Source organism: Lepisma saccharinum, chromosome 21 (genome assembly GCF_977018435.1).
Source record: "Lepisma saccharinum chromosome 21, izLepSacc3.1, whole genome shotgun sequence".
Taxonomy (NCBI): domain Eukaryota; kingdom Metazoa; phylum Arthropoda; class Insecta; order Zygentoma; family Lepismatidae; genus Lepisma; species Lepisma saccharinum.
In genome coordinates, this window is record NC_139249.1 from 5067463 (window position 1) to 5086335 (window position 18873).

At 37.8% G+C, this 18873-nt stretch overlaps 2 protein-coding genes across 2 annotated transcripts in view; one reads left to right on the top strand and one right to left on the bottom strand.

Annotated features, from left to right (window-relative positions):
• LOC146004022 (endoplasmic reticulum-Golgi intermediate compartment protein 1-like) overlaps positions 1-906 on the bottom strand; it is a 32067-nt gene extending 31161 nt beyond the window's left edge. Inside the window, exon 1 of the mRNA XM_083142591.1 lies at positions 736-906. Coding sequence (XP_082998717.1) covers positions 736-761 — 26 coding nt within the window. The 5' untranslated portion in view covers positions 762-906. The remainder of the gene's footprint in view (positions 1-735) is intronic.
• Positions 907-6108: 5202 nt separating this feature from the next.
• Positions 6109-18873, top strand: part of PEK (pancreatic eIF-2alpha kinase) — a 41718-nt gene continuing 28953 nt past the window's right edge. The window contains exons 1-4 of the mRNA XM_083143378.1: positions 6109-6584; positions 9870-9996; positions 12059-12209; positions 15657-15828. Coding sequence (XP_082999504.1) covers positions 6445-6584; positions 9870-9996; positions 12059-12209; positions 15657-15828 — 590 coding nt within the window. The 5' untranslated portion in view covers positions 6109-6444. The remainder of the gene's footprint in view (positions 6585-9869; positions 9997-12058; positions 12210-15656; positions 15829-18873) is intronic.

Consider the following 18873-nt stretch of genomic DNA (forward strand, 5'->3'; position numbering starts at 1 on the left):
AGCATAGTAAAAAAAAAAAGGGGGTTTGAAACACTGACAGGGGCTTACGTCTTCAAACGTACGCAGCATCCGGTTGTCGTAGGGCAAGCAAATGAAAGCAATGGCAATTGTGCGTCGGTGAGATATTTCTCTCGAAAAATACATAATTTCCTGGTCAAATATATTCAACGATGAAAGAAAATATGTCGACGAAAGTTGTAAACCTTGGAGAAACTCATTTCCGTAAGTAGTTTATTTTGTAAAATTGAAGAAATGCGTATCCGATTTATGAAACTGTTACTAAATTCTGCTCTCCCGAGAAACTTCTCAAATTAGTTTATTTCACATTCATACTTATTCATTCTGCATTGCTAAGCATTCAAATTCCTGCCACATCATCAGACTTCTAGTACGAGAACTTCACAAGACTGAGAACTAATCTAAGTCTTTTTTATTACTCACATTACTATAAATAAGCCATTACTGGGTTAAGAGTACGTTTGCATGGCGATGACCGAATAGCTGTAGCCTTGTACTTATAATCAATTATGATATATATATATATAATAAACATGTGGAAATAGATCATTTCTTTTCAACAAGAACTAATATATTGACGCATATTAATTATGCATAATTACATCTTGTAAGACATTTATAATAAAACTAATTGCAGTGTTGGTAAAATGCCGCTTCCATCCGTTCTTGTTGAACAAGTTAAAATGCTACAGCTAAGCCTGAAAATACATTACTAACCTTCTAACATCAAATGCGAAGACCATGATTAATAAATAATATTTCTAAAATGGTAAAAATATGAAAATACGAAGGTATGAAATTCTTCAGCTATAACAAACACTGCAGGTTTAAAACGCCACGACAACAAGTGGCCATGACAGTTCCCTGCACGTGCGGAAAGTTGATTGGTGAATGACCATTCTCGTTGTGAAAAACATATGACAGAGAACGCCTCCAGTAGCACTACACATGCAAAGTAGCACGTTTTACGTTATGTGCCGCCCAATACATTGAACCCCCCCCCCCAGTTGAAAATTTCACGTTAAAATAACGTCAGGTGTTTCTTGTGTACAAAGCACCCATGGACGTCCGCAGGATTATTTCCAGGGAGGGGCAAGAAAGGTATTTTTTTCCAGGGGGGCAAACAAGGCACATTTTCTCCAAAAATAGTGTTGTTCCCTAAAAAACACATTGCTTAAATTTGAATTTATGTTGTTCATGCAATAATTAACACATATTATTGTGGCTAAAATGAAATATGTGTGAAATACATAATTTTTGGTTGACTTTCATTTTCCGGGGGGGCCACAGCCCCCCCTTCCGGACGCCCATGAAAGCACCGTGCCTTGAAGGCACATTTAGCTTGCGAAAAGTGGGGGAAGGGGACTCCGAGATGCGTGTACTTCGTGTATACTATTGGTGTATACTCCGTATACGGGCCTCAACCTGATGACGTCAAGAGATTAGTTGTTGTGTTTTTTGGCGAAATACATGTATTTGAATGAGCAAGTTGTTCTAAAGGAGTAATTTATTTCACGGTAAGAATAATAATTGAGGGCTAAAAGTGGTAAACGTTTTGAGTGCCAAAAGCGAAAGTGTTTGGAAATCGCACCGTTAAGCACATCAGCCTGTATGAAAGTTCACACTAGTGCCTTTTTACACGTCCTTTGAACTTTTTAGAAGGCTACCAGCCACTTTTCACGTTTACCACATTATCAAGCATGGCACAATTTCACAGTTCAACGTGGAAAACGGTGTTTGAATTCTTGTGTAAAAATATTGTGTTCAACCAGCGCGAAAAACATTTAAGAATTTGCATATGGTAATATTAATTACACAGATGCCGAACTTGTAACTACTAATTATATTATTTTAATTAACACGAAAAAGTGTTGATAGTTATTCATATGTCCGTATCATTGCTCATAAGTTGTCTGAAATTGTGTAGTTCAAAGTTCAAAAGTTACGTCTTAATTCTCAGCCACAGTAGAGGAGTATTCACTTACTTCTTCAAGCTATGTTCCGCTTTACACAAATTACGATCTTCTTGATATACATCACGTGAAAGAAATATAATATACGTACATCAATGGAATTTTACGACTTCGTTCAATTCTAATAACCTATCTCAGAAATACATTGTGGATAATTTTATACCTTTGTACTCAGTAATGGATGTTATATTTTCTCTTTGTCGGTTATTTCTGTCAAAGACAGGAAGAAATCTTTATGATTATTGCGATGTAGTTAGTGAACTATTAAAAAATGTGTACTTGCGTCACCAGCATTTAAAGTAATTGGAAATGTAGAACGAAAATCTGTAGACAAGTTTCTAAAGTGAAAATTTACTAGTTTATAAAGAATTTGAATAACGATTCGTTTCACACACTTGCACAGTCAGTCGTTGTGATTTCATGTAACCTATTTGCGCTATTTAAATTTATACTCTGTATAAAAGTAGGAGAGTGAGATTTTATCTCAACCTGTTCTAAATATCCCAAGTACAAGGGGCAATATAAATACGATGATACGATTTCAATACTTGTCCAGGTACAAGTGAATTGTCCTTGTTAGGGATGCATGAAATACACGCTGCTAAAACTTACGCCGTATCCTAAAAAACAACTCATATCTTTTCTTTTTTTTTTACCATATCTAGCTTGTCTACCAAAAATATATAATTATAAGGATTTTAGAATACGAATTTCTTCTAACAATATTCTCATGATATATCATGAGGTTTATTGTGTTCTCCTGCTTTTTGCTTTGACTTCTTAATTAAAGTAAGTATAATAATAATAATAATCCGTTGCGCAACAGCCCATGAAGGGCCTAGGCATACCTACCGACTGCCGGTCTCCCTCCCACGCTTTCCTTCGTCACCTCTAAGCGTGGAGATCTTCAACCAGTATTGGAAAAGTCGGGGGGTCAGCTCAACGTATCCCCATCCGTTATAGTAGGTCTCCGTGACCGGATTACGCTCACTCACTCACTCGGAGCTCCCCAAATTCCTCACCGGCCCTATACGTAGGCCGAATAAATTTCGACCAAAGCCGGATTCGAACCTACGCCGTCCCGCAGCGAACGATCTCAAGACGAGTGAACGCCTTAACCCGCTCGGCTACGGAGAAGGACAATTAAAGTAAGTGGCTTGCATTAATAATATTCCCATTTTCCTTGTGATCGTAAATCCATTTTCATAGGCTTTAATTACTGTTAGATCATTTAAGGTTAGTGTTCTTAGCATCCAGGTATTTCGAATTGGTTAGGCTAGTACGTTTGCTGCATTAGTATGTGTACACTTTCTCTCTTTGCTTGATGTAAAATTTTTAATACGAAACATGATTTTTTTTAAAAAAAGAAATGTAAGCTAACCTTCAACCAAACCAATCAAACTTGTGCAGCCAAATATTTACCGGATTTCCAGAAATTAAAAATGTATTCAAGTTACACACGGGAATTCAGTTTCCAAAGTTGGAAAGTTTATTTAATACCAAATTCCAATCTTACAAGCCCTTTCCTCAACCTAACTTTTACAAAATTATCTTGCATGCATAAGTTGAACCGTAAGTATTTATTCCACAGCAATTCAATAGCAATTATATATTAACGATGATAATTTTTTACGAATTTAGAGAAAGTATCAATGTAGGATCAAATTTTATCTCTATCGCATTTTTTGACCTTGGTAATTTGAAAAATGAAGGTACATAATGCAGAACGTTAAAGAATGGATTTTACTTTTATTAACATTATTTACGTATTTTGTAATGCCGTATAACATTTGAAATGTTCTTGATGTGAAAGCAACGTTCTGAATGAATAATAAAGAACGATTCAGTCAGAAAAATAAATATTATACTTACTTTTATAATGCACTTTGTTAAATGCTATAAATTGACTATAGTTGACTAGTCCTGTGACGTCACGGAAGCTGGTGTGAGGCCCGTATATAAGTATCTCGGAGGCCCCGCCCGAACCCGCTTTATGCGGAGAAGACCTTAGAATATCGACCGCTGATATCGAACCCGGGTTTCCTGCGTGGCAGTCAGACACCCTACCGACTTGACCCCCGCGGGAACAACTGTGCATGAAAAGTTTATTTGCAATGCTTTATCATTGGCGACACCGCAACTTGAGTGGAAGAAAGGAGGAAAGAAATTACTTTCAGCTGCATTAGACGACGACGTCTACTACCAGAAATACGTATGATCGACTATGCCTCAACGAAGGACAATCTATTTAAAGCTTCCCACCCCTTTATCTAGTGTTGGAATGGGGTCACATGGGAGCCTCCCCGATAGTATAGTGGTAACGTCGTCGCCTTGTAATCAAGGGCTCCCTGGTTCGATACCTGTTTGAGGAAAGGACAGTTCGGATCCCACTTTAAGGTTCAGCTATAGGTTCAGTCCCGATTAGCTTTTCTGTGCATAAAACAACAATTCAATTTTTCAGGACTTTACACCGGCAGAAAGGGTGGGGTCGAATCGTATCACTAACAGAACTGCAAATTTCCAGGGCGGCAAAAAGGACAAAAGAGAGCTTAGAAGTTCTATTATTACTGTGTGAAAATTTTCCGAAATAGGCTGAATAATAAGTAAATGGTGAATGATTTGGGACTATTGGTTAAAGCATAGGCTTCTTAGTCTATGGTTAAAGGAAACTGTAGCATATAACATAGTATACCGAATTGTCAACCTCACTTCCACGTAGTACACCCTGTTTAATATTTAGTTACACGACATTACAGTTATGTTATTTTAGTTATGGTAACGAGCTGAACACCGTATAATGTGAGGGGTGCAAAATAGCTGACGCACCCAAAATTACAGAATTCAAATTTAAATTATATTGCTGATGGAATTATGAGTGCTATTCTAGAGGTATTAAATGTAGCAACAGCGCAGCGTCCACCCACTCATCTGGTAGTTTCTTTCACGGCTTCCCTCCCCCGCCTTGGACTTGAGCAGCTTAAACACGGAATTCGCTGGTGCCAAAACAAGAAAAGTTTAAATTAATTAAGGTATGTTTAACAGCTATAGTTATAAAAAAAAGTGCTCCCCTGTGCTTAGTACCACGCCATGAAAGCGTATAGGGGCGTGGGGATAACGCCCCACACTTTCTTGATCCGGTCATGAGTGGGATAGATGTGATCAGCATTACGCCCCTGACCGCCTTAAACCCCCCTCCCCATGTACCATGTCATTCGACGTTGGGTGGGCGCCGGGGCCGCTTCCAACGTAAGAAAAGTTCCCGTATTTGAACCGGACGGAGATCGAACCCGGGACCTTTAGAATGGTAGTCAGACGGCTAATCGAGACTGGACCTACAGCTTGAAGCCACTATGTGCCCCCACCCGGTATCGAACCTGATCTTTATGCTATTTGAGTAGATCAAGAATCTTATCTCCCTCAAAAAAATAAAAGACAATAAAATTAGGACCAATCTAACCTCATAGGAAATAGTTTGAGCCCGTGACCCCTTGGTTGCAAGGCTACGATGCTGCCACTGCGCCATCGGGGAGGCCTAAATTTTAGTAGGGGTCTAAGTACAAATTAAATAATCCGTGAGGACCAGGGTCTATCTACCGGTTGCCGTTCTCACTCACTCAGCACTGCCTCAGCATAGATGGGCGATCATCCAACCAGTTACAGGGTGACCGGGGACGTATGGTCAGCACGACGAACCCCCAGGTGTTATTGTAGGTTTCCATGACCGCTATGTACAAATTGGAAGAGGATATGCTGTTTCATTTTAAAGATAAGATAGCATTAATAGATATGGGAAAAACTGCTTAGCGATAATCCCAAGTAAAATGTAAATAAAAAATAAAGATAGCATTATACGAAAGTGAATATTACATGTAATTTCTTTAAATAAGAGCCCTACAACGGTTAAGTCAAGTCTTCAAAGCATTTCTCTCCTAATACTTGCTAAGTATAGCAATTTTTTAAAACTTTTGCTGCGGTCGAGACATTAATAGCGTTTTGAGGTAGTTCCATTTTTTCAAACAGATTGGAATAATTGCTCATGAATTACGACCTAAATGACATTTTCCCGCGCATGGCTGACATGACATGACATGATGCTGGCAGACGAGATGTAACAAGTTGGAACAAGTATTTGCCAGTTCTAAACTAACGTCTAGTTAAAATATAAAATTGTACAATTGCAACGCTAAGTATTGATACGGTGATAACAGCATTTCAAGACAATGACACTTAGAAATGAACACTGTAAAATTCTGTTTTACGATACGATTTCTCTTCTAATATTTTCGAGGACACGTCATCCTTTCCACTCAGGAGCTTCAGACAACCAATGAGCATGAACCTTCTAGTGACGTAAAGTTTGTAATGTCATGTGATTTTAGTCGTGGAGGATGTCTTGTACTTGCTGTTTCTGTGCGTTTCCTTTCCTTAATTTCATAATAACATAATTTGTGCCATGGCATTTTCTTTATATGGTACCATATATAACGTTCTGATATTTTTGTGTTTTGTCTTGGTTCGAGCGAGTGAAAGTGATTTCGGCGGATTACCTTACTGTGCTCCAGATGATCCTTCCAGGCTGAGATCAACAGGAAGGTAAAGCGTTGCAGTGAAAAATTTTCTCTGTCGTCTATAATGAAATTTACTTTCTAAAGTGACAGAAGTTATATTTCCAGATATTTGTTTAAGATCATTGTCTTAAAAATAACTAAGGATAATGTACGATTATTTGTGTTAGTACGGCGTGAGATTTACGATACGATAGTATTTTGACGCTAGACTTTAAAACAACAACAACAACAACATTTCGACGGCACAGACCGTAAAATATGCATCACTAACAAAAGCGTATTACAAAATTAATAAAATATTTACCCAAACTTAATCCTGTTTATTACTTTTCTATTTTTAAAAGGTAAGATAAAAAATAGTTTCGATTCAGGATCAAAGAATACTATTACGGGAAGTATAGCAAAAGTTTTGAATTGTCCGATTTCCAAAGTATGATTTTATAGATTACATTTTAAGATTTGGCACACACAGATATGCTATGCAGAAATTTCAGCGGGAAACGTCTGTAACTCGTTTATTTTGTAATTGTTGACATTCGTACTTACCTGTTCTGCATTGCCAAAATTTGTTTAACAAGGGATTTAGCTTTTTTTAACGAAAATAATTTCCATTTTTGAGATATCGAGTAATTAATCTTCCTTGTTTTTCCCCTTCTGTAGGTATTTTTCCGTGAAAATGAGTACTAATGGAACCTAACCTAACCTCGTCCCCGTGATGGTTCGTGGGGCTATCGTGAAGATACTACTTTACTATACCGGAGACACCTATCAATAATTTATTTCACATTTTTTTACATTGCTAACGTACTATTCTGGGTATAATTTAACAATACAGGGAATTTCTCCAATTTGTTTGAAATTTCGGATACTTACTAATTTGGGTCTCCTAATCACGAATCTGCACTTAAAATTTGGTGCTCACGTATAGAAATTCCTGAATTATGGTTGACATTAGCCCCAAAAATTCACGATAGCCCCACAAACCATCATGGGGACGAAGTATGCCTACGATGTTAGGTTCCTTTAGCACTCACATGCAAACATGAATTAACGGTGAAATAACTTCCCGAAAATCAGCCATTGCAAAAGCGACGATCACACAAAACAGCTGTCACTCTAAACTCTGCCGAAACGTGTCTTGACCTGCTTCAGCAACGGCACTCGGCTTACGGACTCAGGAAGGTTCACTCTATGCACTCCTAGCGGCAAAACGTGGTACTACACCACAAAATTAGTTCGGTTTCTTTTGGGTATGTCCACGTATACTAAAACATATACAACATTCCATTTCTTCCTTCACGATTCCATGTTCAATTCAAAAATCTCGTTGGTCTTCAATATCCGGGAACATTTTCACAATGCAACCTTCACACGTCATCTTGTAAAACTACCGCGTGGTTGCTACACCAACAGGTTACATAATCGAACACACGGAATATTTGATTCACGTAGTCGATGGTAATGGTGGCACGAGCTATCGTGCAACGGAGATACATTAATGTCGAAAATTACATTATTTCCCTGCCGAATAAGTTGCACGAATAGAAAAGACACTAATCCAAGCTTCCAAAAGTTCACAGGAACTCAATTCCGTAAGTAGTTTCCCGTCTTTTGTCCTGTAAATTTGAAGAAATGTGTTTTCACTATATTATACTGTTACCGAAACTCAATTACGTAAGTATTTTCTCCTGTAAATGTGATTAAATCAGTTTCCCGGCTTTACAAATGTTACCAAATATAAAAACTCTAGCAATACACAATAAGAGCTTACATTTCTAGTTGGCTAAACCACATTATTTGTTTTGGGCACAAATGCAACAAATATGCATTGAGTGTTCTAAAATACAAAACCTACATATTTAATAAAAATACAAAACTCTGGCAATACACAACAAAAACTTAAATTTTTAGTTGGATAAAACACATTATTAGCCTTGTTCTTTTTAGAACTCTTGTTTTATAACATATGTTGTATGTAGGATTTTGTAACACGAGTACTCGCGTGGTGTCTTAGAGAGTCTGTGCAGACAATATCACTAATAACTTCTCACCGCACAAACTTGAACTGTCATAACGCGTTCTGAATAATAATTTGCTCATACTAGAAAGGTACCGGGACGGGGACTACCAGAGCTACTTCCTTTCAGAAGTTATCGTTATCTGGCATCTCGTAGACGCCGCACGAGTAACAGAGGGTTAAAGGAATATTATATGATGAGTTAGTATGACTCGGTAGCTAGTATTTGTTATTTTAAAATTGAAATTTATAAATATCGGTATCGGCTCAGCCGTAATCCTTATAATTGTTAAATTCAGATTGCATTAAGTATATCACCCTTTTCTGTATGGTAAATGTATTGCATACATGGAAGATATTAGTGTTGTACATCCCCCCCCTTATAATTTGAAGGTAAGGATGCACATCTAGAGTATTACTTGTAATAATTTTTCCCAGGACATATCAGGGGAAAAATAGCTACAGACATCGTATTAAATATGCCACTGGCACTAGCCAACACTCGTCACTCTTTGTTAAGCTCGTTTCTCCAGTATGATACAAAACATGTAAATACCGCCACCTGGTTTCTATTGTCAAACTGTTGTGACAAAGCTAAGTTGGGAAGTACACAGCATTAGTTTAGTGCTTGCATTAAAATAACATATGTTGGAGTCTTGCGACATCTATAATTTAGTTTCGTGACATCAAAAGAATCTTCGTAATTAGACTTGGTCTGAAATGTCACTGTATAAAACAATTTGTGCTTGGGATTTTGTTGTAGATTGATTTCAGTCAAAAAATTTTAACAGAAAATCCCTGCCTTTGTTGTGTCAATTTATGTTAAACCACTGTAATATTTCTATTTTAAATGTGCATAATTTTGCTTATCTGAAAAAAATGGAAATTGTCGTACATGGTCCAAAGAGAAAAATTGAATGACAGACAGTAATTTAAAAATGAATTGAAGGGTTCGGGTGTAAAACATAGTAGGCCTAAGTGACATTTTGGTCATTTCCAAGTTCATTAAGAAAAAGGTTATTAGAAGCTATACTGTAGATAAATTGTTTTCGTGTTGTGTTTACCAATTTCAGAAGGCTTCACTGAGTCCAATGGAAATTGTATGACATGGCAATTTCACTCGAAAATTGAAGGATGGTGCATTTTACTTCGCAACTCACAAATCACCAAAATGTCACTGACCATATTTTACACACGAGCCCTTCAATGAATACCTTTACGTTCAGTTTAGTTTCATCAGTTTTACTGTGTTATGACCAAATAATAGTAATTTGTAATTTCTGTTTTGTACAGCTTAGTATTAGTGAGTACATTGGACGGAAGACTTTCAGCACTAAATGCAGAGGACAATGGAGCTATTCAATGGACCATTGAAACTGGCCCAGGTGGGATGCTGTCATCAAGCATACATAAATTGGAGGTAATACCTTTTACATAAGGCTAGTTGTTTACTTTTGTGGATAACAGGTGGTTGTAGTGCAGTAAATTTAATGTTTTGTGTAGGGTAGCTAAATTTGTATAAGTTATGCATCAAATTTTTGATCATACCATTATATGTGTTCAGTGTGTAAATAATAATGGGGATGAGAACTTCTCAGTATGATTTTTAATGAGCTAGAAAGATGAATAATTTCCAGTGCAGATATCTGGCTTTGAAAGTCCCAAAGTACAGGGTGAGTCAAAACAAAAGTCAGGTTACATAGGGATTGTATGTCTTCAATGTGTGCACGTGACATTTTCAGTTCTCCAGAACCTTTTGTAGAATGTCCGGCATATTGCACAATGCATTACTTCAGATGATGGACGTACTTAATCTTAATTGAGTAGACGGTTACCTTTAAATGACCCTAAGGAAAAATACATTGGTGTCAGCTCTGGAGACCGTAGTGGCCACTCGGGAGAATCACCTCAACCCTTTTGTCAGCATCTTCCTTCACTCGCAATCAGAAACTTCCTATGTAACCTGACTTTTGACTCACTCTGTAGATAGAAATGAAATAAACTCAAAAGCTGGTTGGTAAGAAGGGGACAACTTTGAGGTGAAAAATATTTTCTTCAATGTTTTGTTCAGAAGTGAAAGCTAAAATTTCCCCTGTGCATTGCACCATGCTATGATGGCGGAAGGGTATTTGTATGGCTCATGGGCTCCACAAATTATCGATCTTGGCGCTGATGGAAATAGGTTGATTAAAACTATATTCTGACTTCATTCACACCCCAGGAACCATCAACTGAGAGACTGAATGAAGCTAAAGCCATTTATGCATTTGCACTGATGAGAAAAATTCTGGAATGAAACACACTGGAAGTTGAACTTCGATTTTTACCATAGATCTCTACTTGGATCTCTTACTGGCTGGCCCACAAGACAAAAAGTCATTGCAAACATAAATAAGTAGCCTTTAGTAGCACTAACACTAAAAAAGTGTAGTATTCTTCAATTGTAATATAATTAAGCCTTGTTTCCATATTTAAAAACACTAAGTTGCTGACCAAGGCAATTAATTATTAAGATAAAAACACTTAACAGGTAACGTTTCGACCCTGTATCAGGGTCTTCCTCAGGCGAAGAACTAAACTAAAAATGATGAAATATACTTCACACAGAAAGATTACATACACATAGCAGGGTCACTAGCCACACAACAACAAATCAAGTTGACAGTCCCTTGTCAATATTTCATCATTTTAGTTTAGTTCTTCGTCTGAGGAAGACCCTGATACAGGGTCGAAACGTTACCTGTTAAGTGTTTTTATCTTAATAATAAATTGCCTTGGTCATCAACTTAGTGTTTTTTTAAGTATTCTTCAGTTCAGACAGTTTTATGTACGTTATTTAAGTTGAAACCTAGATAGTAGTGGGCTCATTGAAATATGTGTGTAAAAATATATTATCACAATTGTACTGAATCCAGGAATTTGTCAGATTTTAATCTTTTTGGGGGAGATATAATGTCAAATATTGTCGTTATTGGAAGTTCTGATGATTCAAGAAATGTCTTATTGTTTCCTTAAAAATAATTGTGACTCCATATGATTAGAACAACATATTTATGGTAAATAGATGATTTAGATTTGGGGTACAAGAACTGGGTATATTTTGAGATCAAATGTGGTATATAAAATGGCATTTTGGTGTTAAATTGGTGAATGAAATCCTAAATTTGATTTAAAAAAAACTATACTTATTACGCAAAATAAACATTTTTTCCCTTCTAATAGCACATTTATATAGTTATCGGAGTTTTACATTTATTTCCATGTAAAGGAGTCCATTTTTGCTTCTCAAATATTTACTCCAGAATTAATCAATTTTTCCATGATTTGCATAACTCGACAGGATAATTAATACTTCAAAAACATGAAAAATGAACATTACAGTGTGTTGTTTTTTGTTTCTGTCAAAAATTAATTATGCATGCCTCTACATATGACACTGTTGACGGGATTTGATTTTCATGAAGGAATGCATTTTCTTACAGCTGACAAACAATGGTCAGTGGGTCCGCATGATTCCTTCCTTGAATGGAAACCTCTACAGGTTCAATGGGGACAAAGTGGAAGCAGTCCCCATAACAGCAGACACACTTCTTCAGTCATCTTTTAGATTCTCAGATGACCTCGTTATTTCAGGTATGTACCAGTTGCTGCTTGCAAAAGTATTTTAAAAACCTCTGTATTGTTTATCTTCGACATACTTATGTTATAAATACCATTTTTCATCTGTGTTAATTTTTCTTCAGTAAAATATTTCATCGCTGAATAGTTTTGAACATTTATTTCTGATATAATTATAATTTTTATTTAACTTTTACTGAATCCTATTAGCTTCTTAGGGCAGAAACTTTAAGAAATGCCAGCTTTTCCCACTTGCCATGATGTATAAAAAGAATTGTAGCAAGAGAACAAATTGTTGTAGAGATATGAAATTATTTATATTTTTGCAAAATGACAGGACTCTTACCAAAGGTGAAACTTCTTGTTTGCCTTCCAATAATGAAAAGTTAAGAGAAAAGGAACAAGAAAATCAAAAATTTACTCAAAAATTCGTATTCACTATCTTTAACGTCTGAAATTCAATTTCATATTGTTTCGAACCTATATTTGCTATACATAACAGTTTTGAAGTTTAGTGCCTGCTTTGCATATTCATCCCTAAAAATGCTAATTGCAATTAGCCAGTAACAGAAAAAATGCAAATATAAGAAAAAATATAGTAGTGAACAAGTTAATGTACACTGCCTATAGCATTGCATTTGTAAATTTTATAGTGCCCTTTTGAGTACCTATTGTCATTATTTTTCCGCATATTTGACTATTTTACAAGTTTTAGTCCCTATAAACCTGCACCCTACTCGTAATATAGAAAGGAAATAATTAATTTGGATACTTCTATGGTGGAAAGCCTACTTCCTGTATGGCTCAGCTTATTTTGAAAAATGGTTTTCATGTCTTGCTCACAAGGGAGGTTATCTAAGTGTCTCCCTCCAATTTCCATGAAACTTGGCAAGAAATACGTTTTTTTTTGTTTCGGCTAAAAAACTGTTTTAGGGGGCAAAAACCCCCTCAAATGTCAAGATGAGGACAAATTGAAGTGGGGATCTGACCCCGAAACCACATAAATCTGGCATAGGAAGAACACGCTCATTTAATTGTAACACGCACAGCACAGAACTGTAGGATTGTCGGTACCAAACGCAGTGCAATTGTAGAGAGATGCCGAATTCATAGACACCGTTGTTCCTGGATAGGCATGGGCATAACAATAGATGGGCCAAAGCAGGGTAACGGAGTATGAAAATAGCCGATCACGGGAACAATAACCCTATCAAGCATGACCTAAATATCATATAGGTGATATACATAGCCAAGGACACAAGAGGATAGTTCCACAGATGAATACATAGCATGTATAAAACATTTATTACCATCAGAAAGTAACACGAAACAACATTATGGTAACCGATCTGCCAACACAAAGTAAAGATAGCACCCATGCATCACATTGAAAACCTCCCCCATTGTTGCTTCCACGGTGTCAATGTACATACTCGTCACAGTGATGGTACTCCTAAAAAAATGATTTAACCATAAAGCTCCGTTACCCTTCTCTGGTCCATCTATTGTTATGCCCATCCCTATCCGGGAACAATGGTGTCTATGAATTCGGCATCTCTCTACAATAGCACTGTGTTTGGTACCGACAATCGTACAGTTCTGTGCTGTGTGTGTTCCAATTATATGAGCGTGTTCTTCCTATGCCAGATTTACGTGGTTTCGGGGTCAGATCCCCACTTCAATTTGTCCTCATCTTGACATTTGAGGGGAGTTTTGCCCCATAAAACAGTTTTTTTAGCCGAAACAAAAAAAAACACGTATTTCTTCCTTTGGGCCCTCTACACACCTGCCAAGTTTCATGGAAATCGGAGGGGGAGACAGGGGTCAGATCCCCACTTCAATTTGTCCTCATCTCTACATTTGAGGGGGTTTTGCCCGCTAAAACAGTTTTTAGCCGAAACAAAAAAAAAAAACACGTATTTCTTCCTTTGGGCCCCCTATATACCTGCCAAGTTTCATGGAAATCGGAGGGGGAGACAGGGGTCAGATCCCCACTTCAATTTGTCCTCATCTCTACATTTGAGGGGGTTTTGCCCGCTAAAACAGTTTTTAGCCGAAACAAAAAAAAACACGTATTTCTTCCTTTGGGCCCCCTATATACCTGCCAAGTTTCATGGAAATCGGAGGGGGAGACAGGGGTCAGATCCCCACTTCAATTTGTCCTCATCTCTACATTTGAGGGGGTTTTGCCCGCTAAAACAGTTTTTAGCCGAAACAAAAAAAAAACAAGTATTTCTTCCTTTGGGCCCTCTATACACCTGCCAAGTTTCATGGAAATTGGAGGGGGAGACTGGGGTCAGATCCCCACTTCAATTTGTCCTCATCTCTACATTTGAGGGGGTTTTGCCCGCTAAAACAGTTTTTAGCCGAAACAAAAAAACACGTATTTCTTCCTTTGGGCCCCCTATATACCTGCCAAGTTTCATGGAAATCGGAGGGGGAGACAGGGGTCAGATCCCCACTTCAATTTGTCCTCATCTCTACATTTGAGGGGGTTTTGCCCGCTAAAACAGTTTTTAGCCGAAACAAAAAAAACACGTATTTCTTCCTTTGGGCCCCCTATATACCTGCCAAGTTTCATGGAAATCGGAGGGGGAGACAGGGGTCAGATCCCCACTTCAATTTGTCCTCATCTCTACATTTGAGGGTGTTTTGCCCGCTAAAACAGTTTTTAGCCGAAACAAAAAAAACACGTATTTCTTCCTTTGGGCCCTCTATACACCTGCCAAGTTTCATGGAAATCGGAGGGGGAGACAGGGGTCAGATCCCCACTTCAATTTGTCCTCATCTCTACATTTGAGGGGGTTTTGCCCGCTAAAACAGTTTTTAGCCGAAACAAAAAAAACACGTATTTCTTCCTTTGGGCCCTCTATACACCTGCCAGGTTTCATGGAAATCGGAGGGGGAGACAGGGGTCAGATCCCCACTTCAATTTGTCCTCATCTTGACATTTGAGTTGGTTTTGCCCGCTAAAACAGTTTTTAGCCGAAACAAAAAAAAAACACGTATTTCTTCCTTTGGGCCCTCTATACACCTGCCAAGTTTCATGGAAATCGGAGGGGGACACTTAGATAGCCTCCCTTGTTAGTGTCACCAATGAAAACCACTTTCCAAGTAAAAAGGAAGGATTCCTGTTGCCTGGTAATGGGCTTTGTTCTACTAGGGGAAAATTTTTCGTGATATTATTTCTAATTGTAATTTAGTTTAATATAATCCATTTTATGTAATAGATTGTACAGGTAGCCAAGCAGAAAATGGAATTTGTGCTCTATATATTAGTTATAACACGGTTAAACAAAATTAATTATTATATTTTATTGTGCCATATTGTAAGAGAAAGCTTCTTGCTTAATGGAGTTTACAGTAGAATGCAGTAGAATTTGGGCTTCCATGTAGCAATGCACTAATTACTGTTGATAATTACAATAACCACTGATTAATTTTTTATCATTTTTGTTGCAGGTGGTAGGGAGAGCAGGACATATGGTGTGGGACTGAAGTCAGGGAAAGTGAAATATGAATGTACAATGAAAGGGTGTGATAATTTTACAGAAAATGACATTGAAGATGTTCTTGTTGTGCAGCGCCAGACACAAACCGTAAGGGCGGTTGAACCACAAAGTGGATCTGAAAGGTAACAACACAAACATTATTTTATATTACTGTGAACAATTAGCAAAAGGGGAAAAAAAAGTTTCATGCTTGTAAATTGAATAGCTAGAATTACTTTCAATGTATAAAGAAAATGTTGAATTTTCATTTCAAGGAAAAAGCACTTTCTGATATGTGATATACTGCATCATTATGAACATGTGTAATCAAGGTGTCCTGGGTTTGATATCCAGTGGAGGCATAGTGATTTGGATTCCACTCTAAATTGTGGATTCAGTCATGATTAGCCTATCTGTGCATAAAGTGGATTAAAACCAACTCTGAGATCTCAATGAAATTGTGTAATCCTTATTGCACGTATGCCAGTTTTATGGACAGCAATGTTAATCTGGACTGGACCTACAGTTTAAAGTGGAATCCAAACAACTGGGTATCAAACCTGGAACCCCTTTATTGCAAGATGAAAACTATGCGATTGAGAAGGTCTTTATGTTTATTGTGTTTAGAATTCACTTTTACTTCTCTGTCGTCAATTGAATATTTAAATTGTGTAAAGTGTAATGCAAGAAAAGAGTGGGACCTCGACCTCCAAGCCGGAAAAATTTAATGTGGGGTAGGGTGTCTGATTGGTTTGTGGGGGACCCAGGGTCGATTCCCAAACTGGGCAATCTAAAATCGCGATATTTCCGACCTTGTCCCTACATACAGCAGCTCTGGGGCTCACCCAGCCTCAAATCAATGGGAACCTGGGTGATAAAGGTGGCTGGAGCATTGTGCTAATAACATCCCAAAGGCAACAGCCCTTTTTGGACCAAGGCCCGCCAAGTGACTTTTCACTGAGTCGTCCATTTCTGCTGTCCCTGAGCCTGCTATTCTTTTCAAGTAGCTCTTGAGGTTCCAACCATATATGAATTTTCCTGGCAGATATCAAGCAGGGTGGTAACTCACTGGAAATTATACGTGGATTCTGTTTGAATTTTTCCCCCGTAGACGTGAAGAATTGCAACTTTTATTAATTCAATTCCCATTGAATTTATACATGCTTAATAATGCCCTGAGGCCAAGTTTTTCCCAGTTCTTGAAGCTGATTAGGTAAATTTGAGTTTGAAATTCTTCTAGAAGTAACAATTTTTCGTAGATTAATATATCCCGTAACTTTTGTGACTTGTGTTTGTTGATGTATTTCGAGTCCCAGTATGTGAAATGGAAAATGTAAAGTCCGCACCTTAAATTAAATATTTTAAATATCTATACCGTTTAATTGACTTTAATTTGGATACATTGGAATCGCACAGACCTTTTATATTGTTAATACATTTGTGGGTGTCTGTGTGGTGAGAGGTGGTAATACATAAGGTTGAAATAGAGAAAACATCTCCTTGTACCCAAGTTTTGGAAAGTTCGCTTTGAAAACTGGAAATTTTGTTTGAATTTTATCTATGATCGTAGAGTGGCCACCCTCTCAATATAACCTTGTTACTCGCCTGGCCCCCACACTTTACCTCCGCACTCGAGGTTCGGTGCACTTCGTACTCGGCTCAGATTTGTCTAGGGGTATCTTTCTTTGTACGACAATGCACGTGGGTTGCTACAAGTCAACATAATTATATAATTAACTACAAGAGACAACGGATAACCTTTGCGAAACCTTATTGCTATAGGGGGATAAATTACCTTGTCCAGCATGTATGAAATTAAAAACGGAAATTTTGGATATTTTCTATAGTTTAATTAACATAAATTTAAAATATATACAAGTCGTTTCCGAACGTTCATTTCTCTAATTATTTATCGGGCCAAAACTCTAATTTTGATGTTGGAATCTCTATTGTTTGTACCTGGATGCTTTACATTTTTATGAATTACATCTGGAGTACGCTTGTCACAAGGTAGACTCGCGTTACTCCAAGAAACGTCTTAACAGGCGCTAGGCCGCCCGACGTGTACATTTTTCAACCTCTACGGTGACAAGGCACTAGGCTGCCCGGCGCACCGTAATTACTTCAAAATAACATCCAGTACAACTACCTTTTTACCTGTAAACTGGATACCAAGGCACTAGCTTGCCCGGCAATCCAATCTCTTACAGCATCCGTTTCGGGAGACCTGTCCTCCGGTCCTAGCTAACCGAAGCAAAAACAGCCTCTCCCTTCCAAGTCTCAGTTCCAACAGCCGACCTCCCCTACTCTCATCTGGGAGTTTATATACGTTTGGTTGGCGTCTGTTGCCAACCGCCCTTCTTTCAAAATTTTTAATCTTTAACAGCTAAACTGCCCGCCTTTCTTTTGAACGCTCGAAACACGAAGCAAGAACAAAGAGCTACATGGTATTTATACATGGAATAATACGAACCTAAAAAAATGCATAATAAATTGAGATACCCTTATTACATAAAATACACGTAATTACCTAATTAATTAACATATTAATAAAATATTTAAATAAGGAAAAAAAACACTGTTGCCCTGACACGGGGGCAGGGTAACAGATTCCCCCTCCCCAGCGTTACAATTCAATCTGAAATTTAAATTTCAGTCTATGTGAATTGTCTTAAAGTCACTGAGAAAAGTTAAGCACTGTATCTGAAAAACAAAAATTCACTGATAACGTTATTTTCACTACACATCACAATCGTCTCTCTGAAAAAGAAGAGTCTCGATTTCACTGCACTAAATATCCAATTTCCACACGGTTTCTTCCTCCGGGAATCCTGGAATCTCCTGGACATCTGGTCATCTGGACTGCTCCCAGGTGCAGACGGACTCAGCCCCTCCACCTTCCAATGAACATGTCCGGCTCCCGCTCTAGGGTCGACTCAGCCTCCTCTCTCGGTCCATCCGAAGAACTCCCAGCTCCTTAGTCCCTTAGTCGTTGCATCTGGGACTTCTGCGGTACTCGGTTCGACTCCTGCCGAATTTCAGCTTCAAATGCTTTCTATCGTTCGATCACACAACCCGACTTAAATATGGCTTTTCCATTTTTCATCTTTAAGGAATTCCCTTCCTTCTTCGGGCATCGAACTGCCATCCTTCAGCATTCTCTTAGGGATGAAAATCTCATGTCTTCA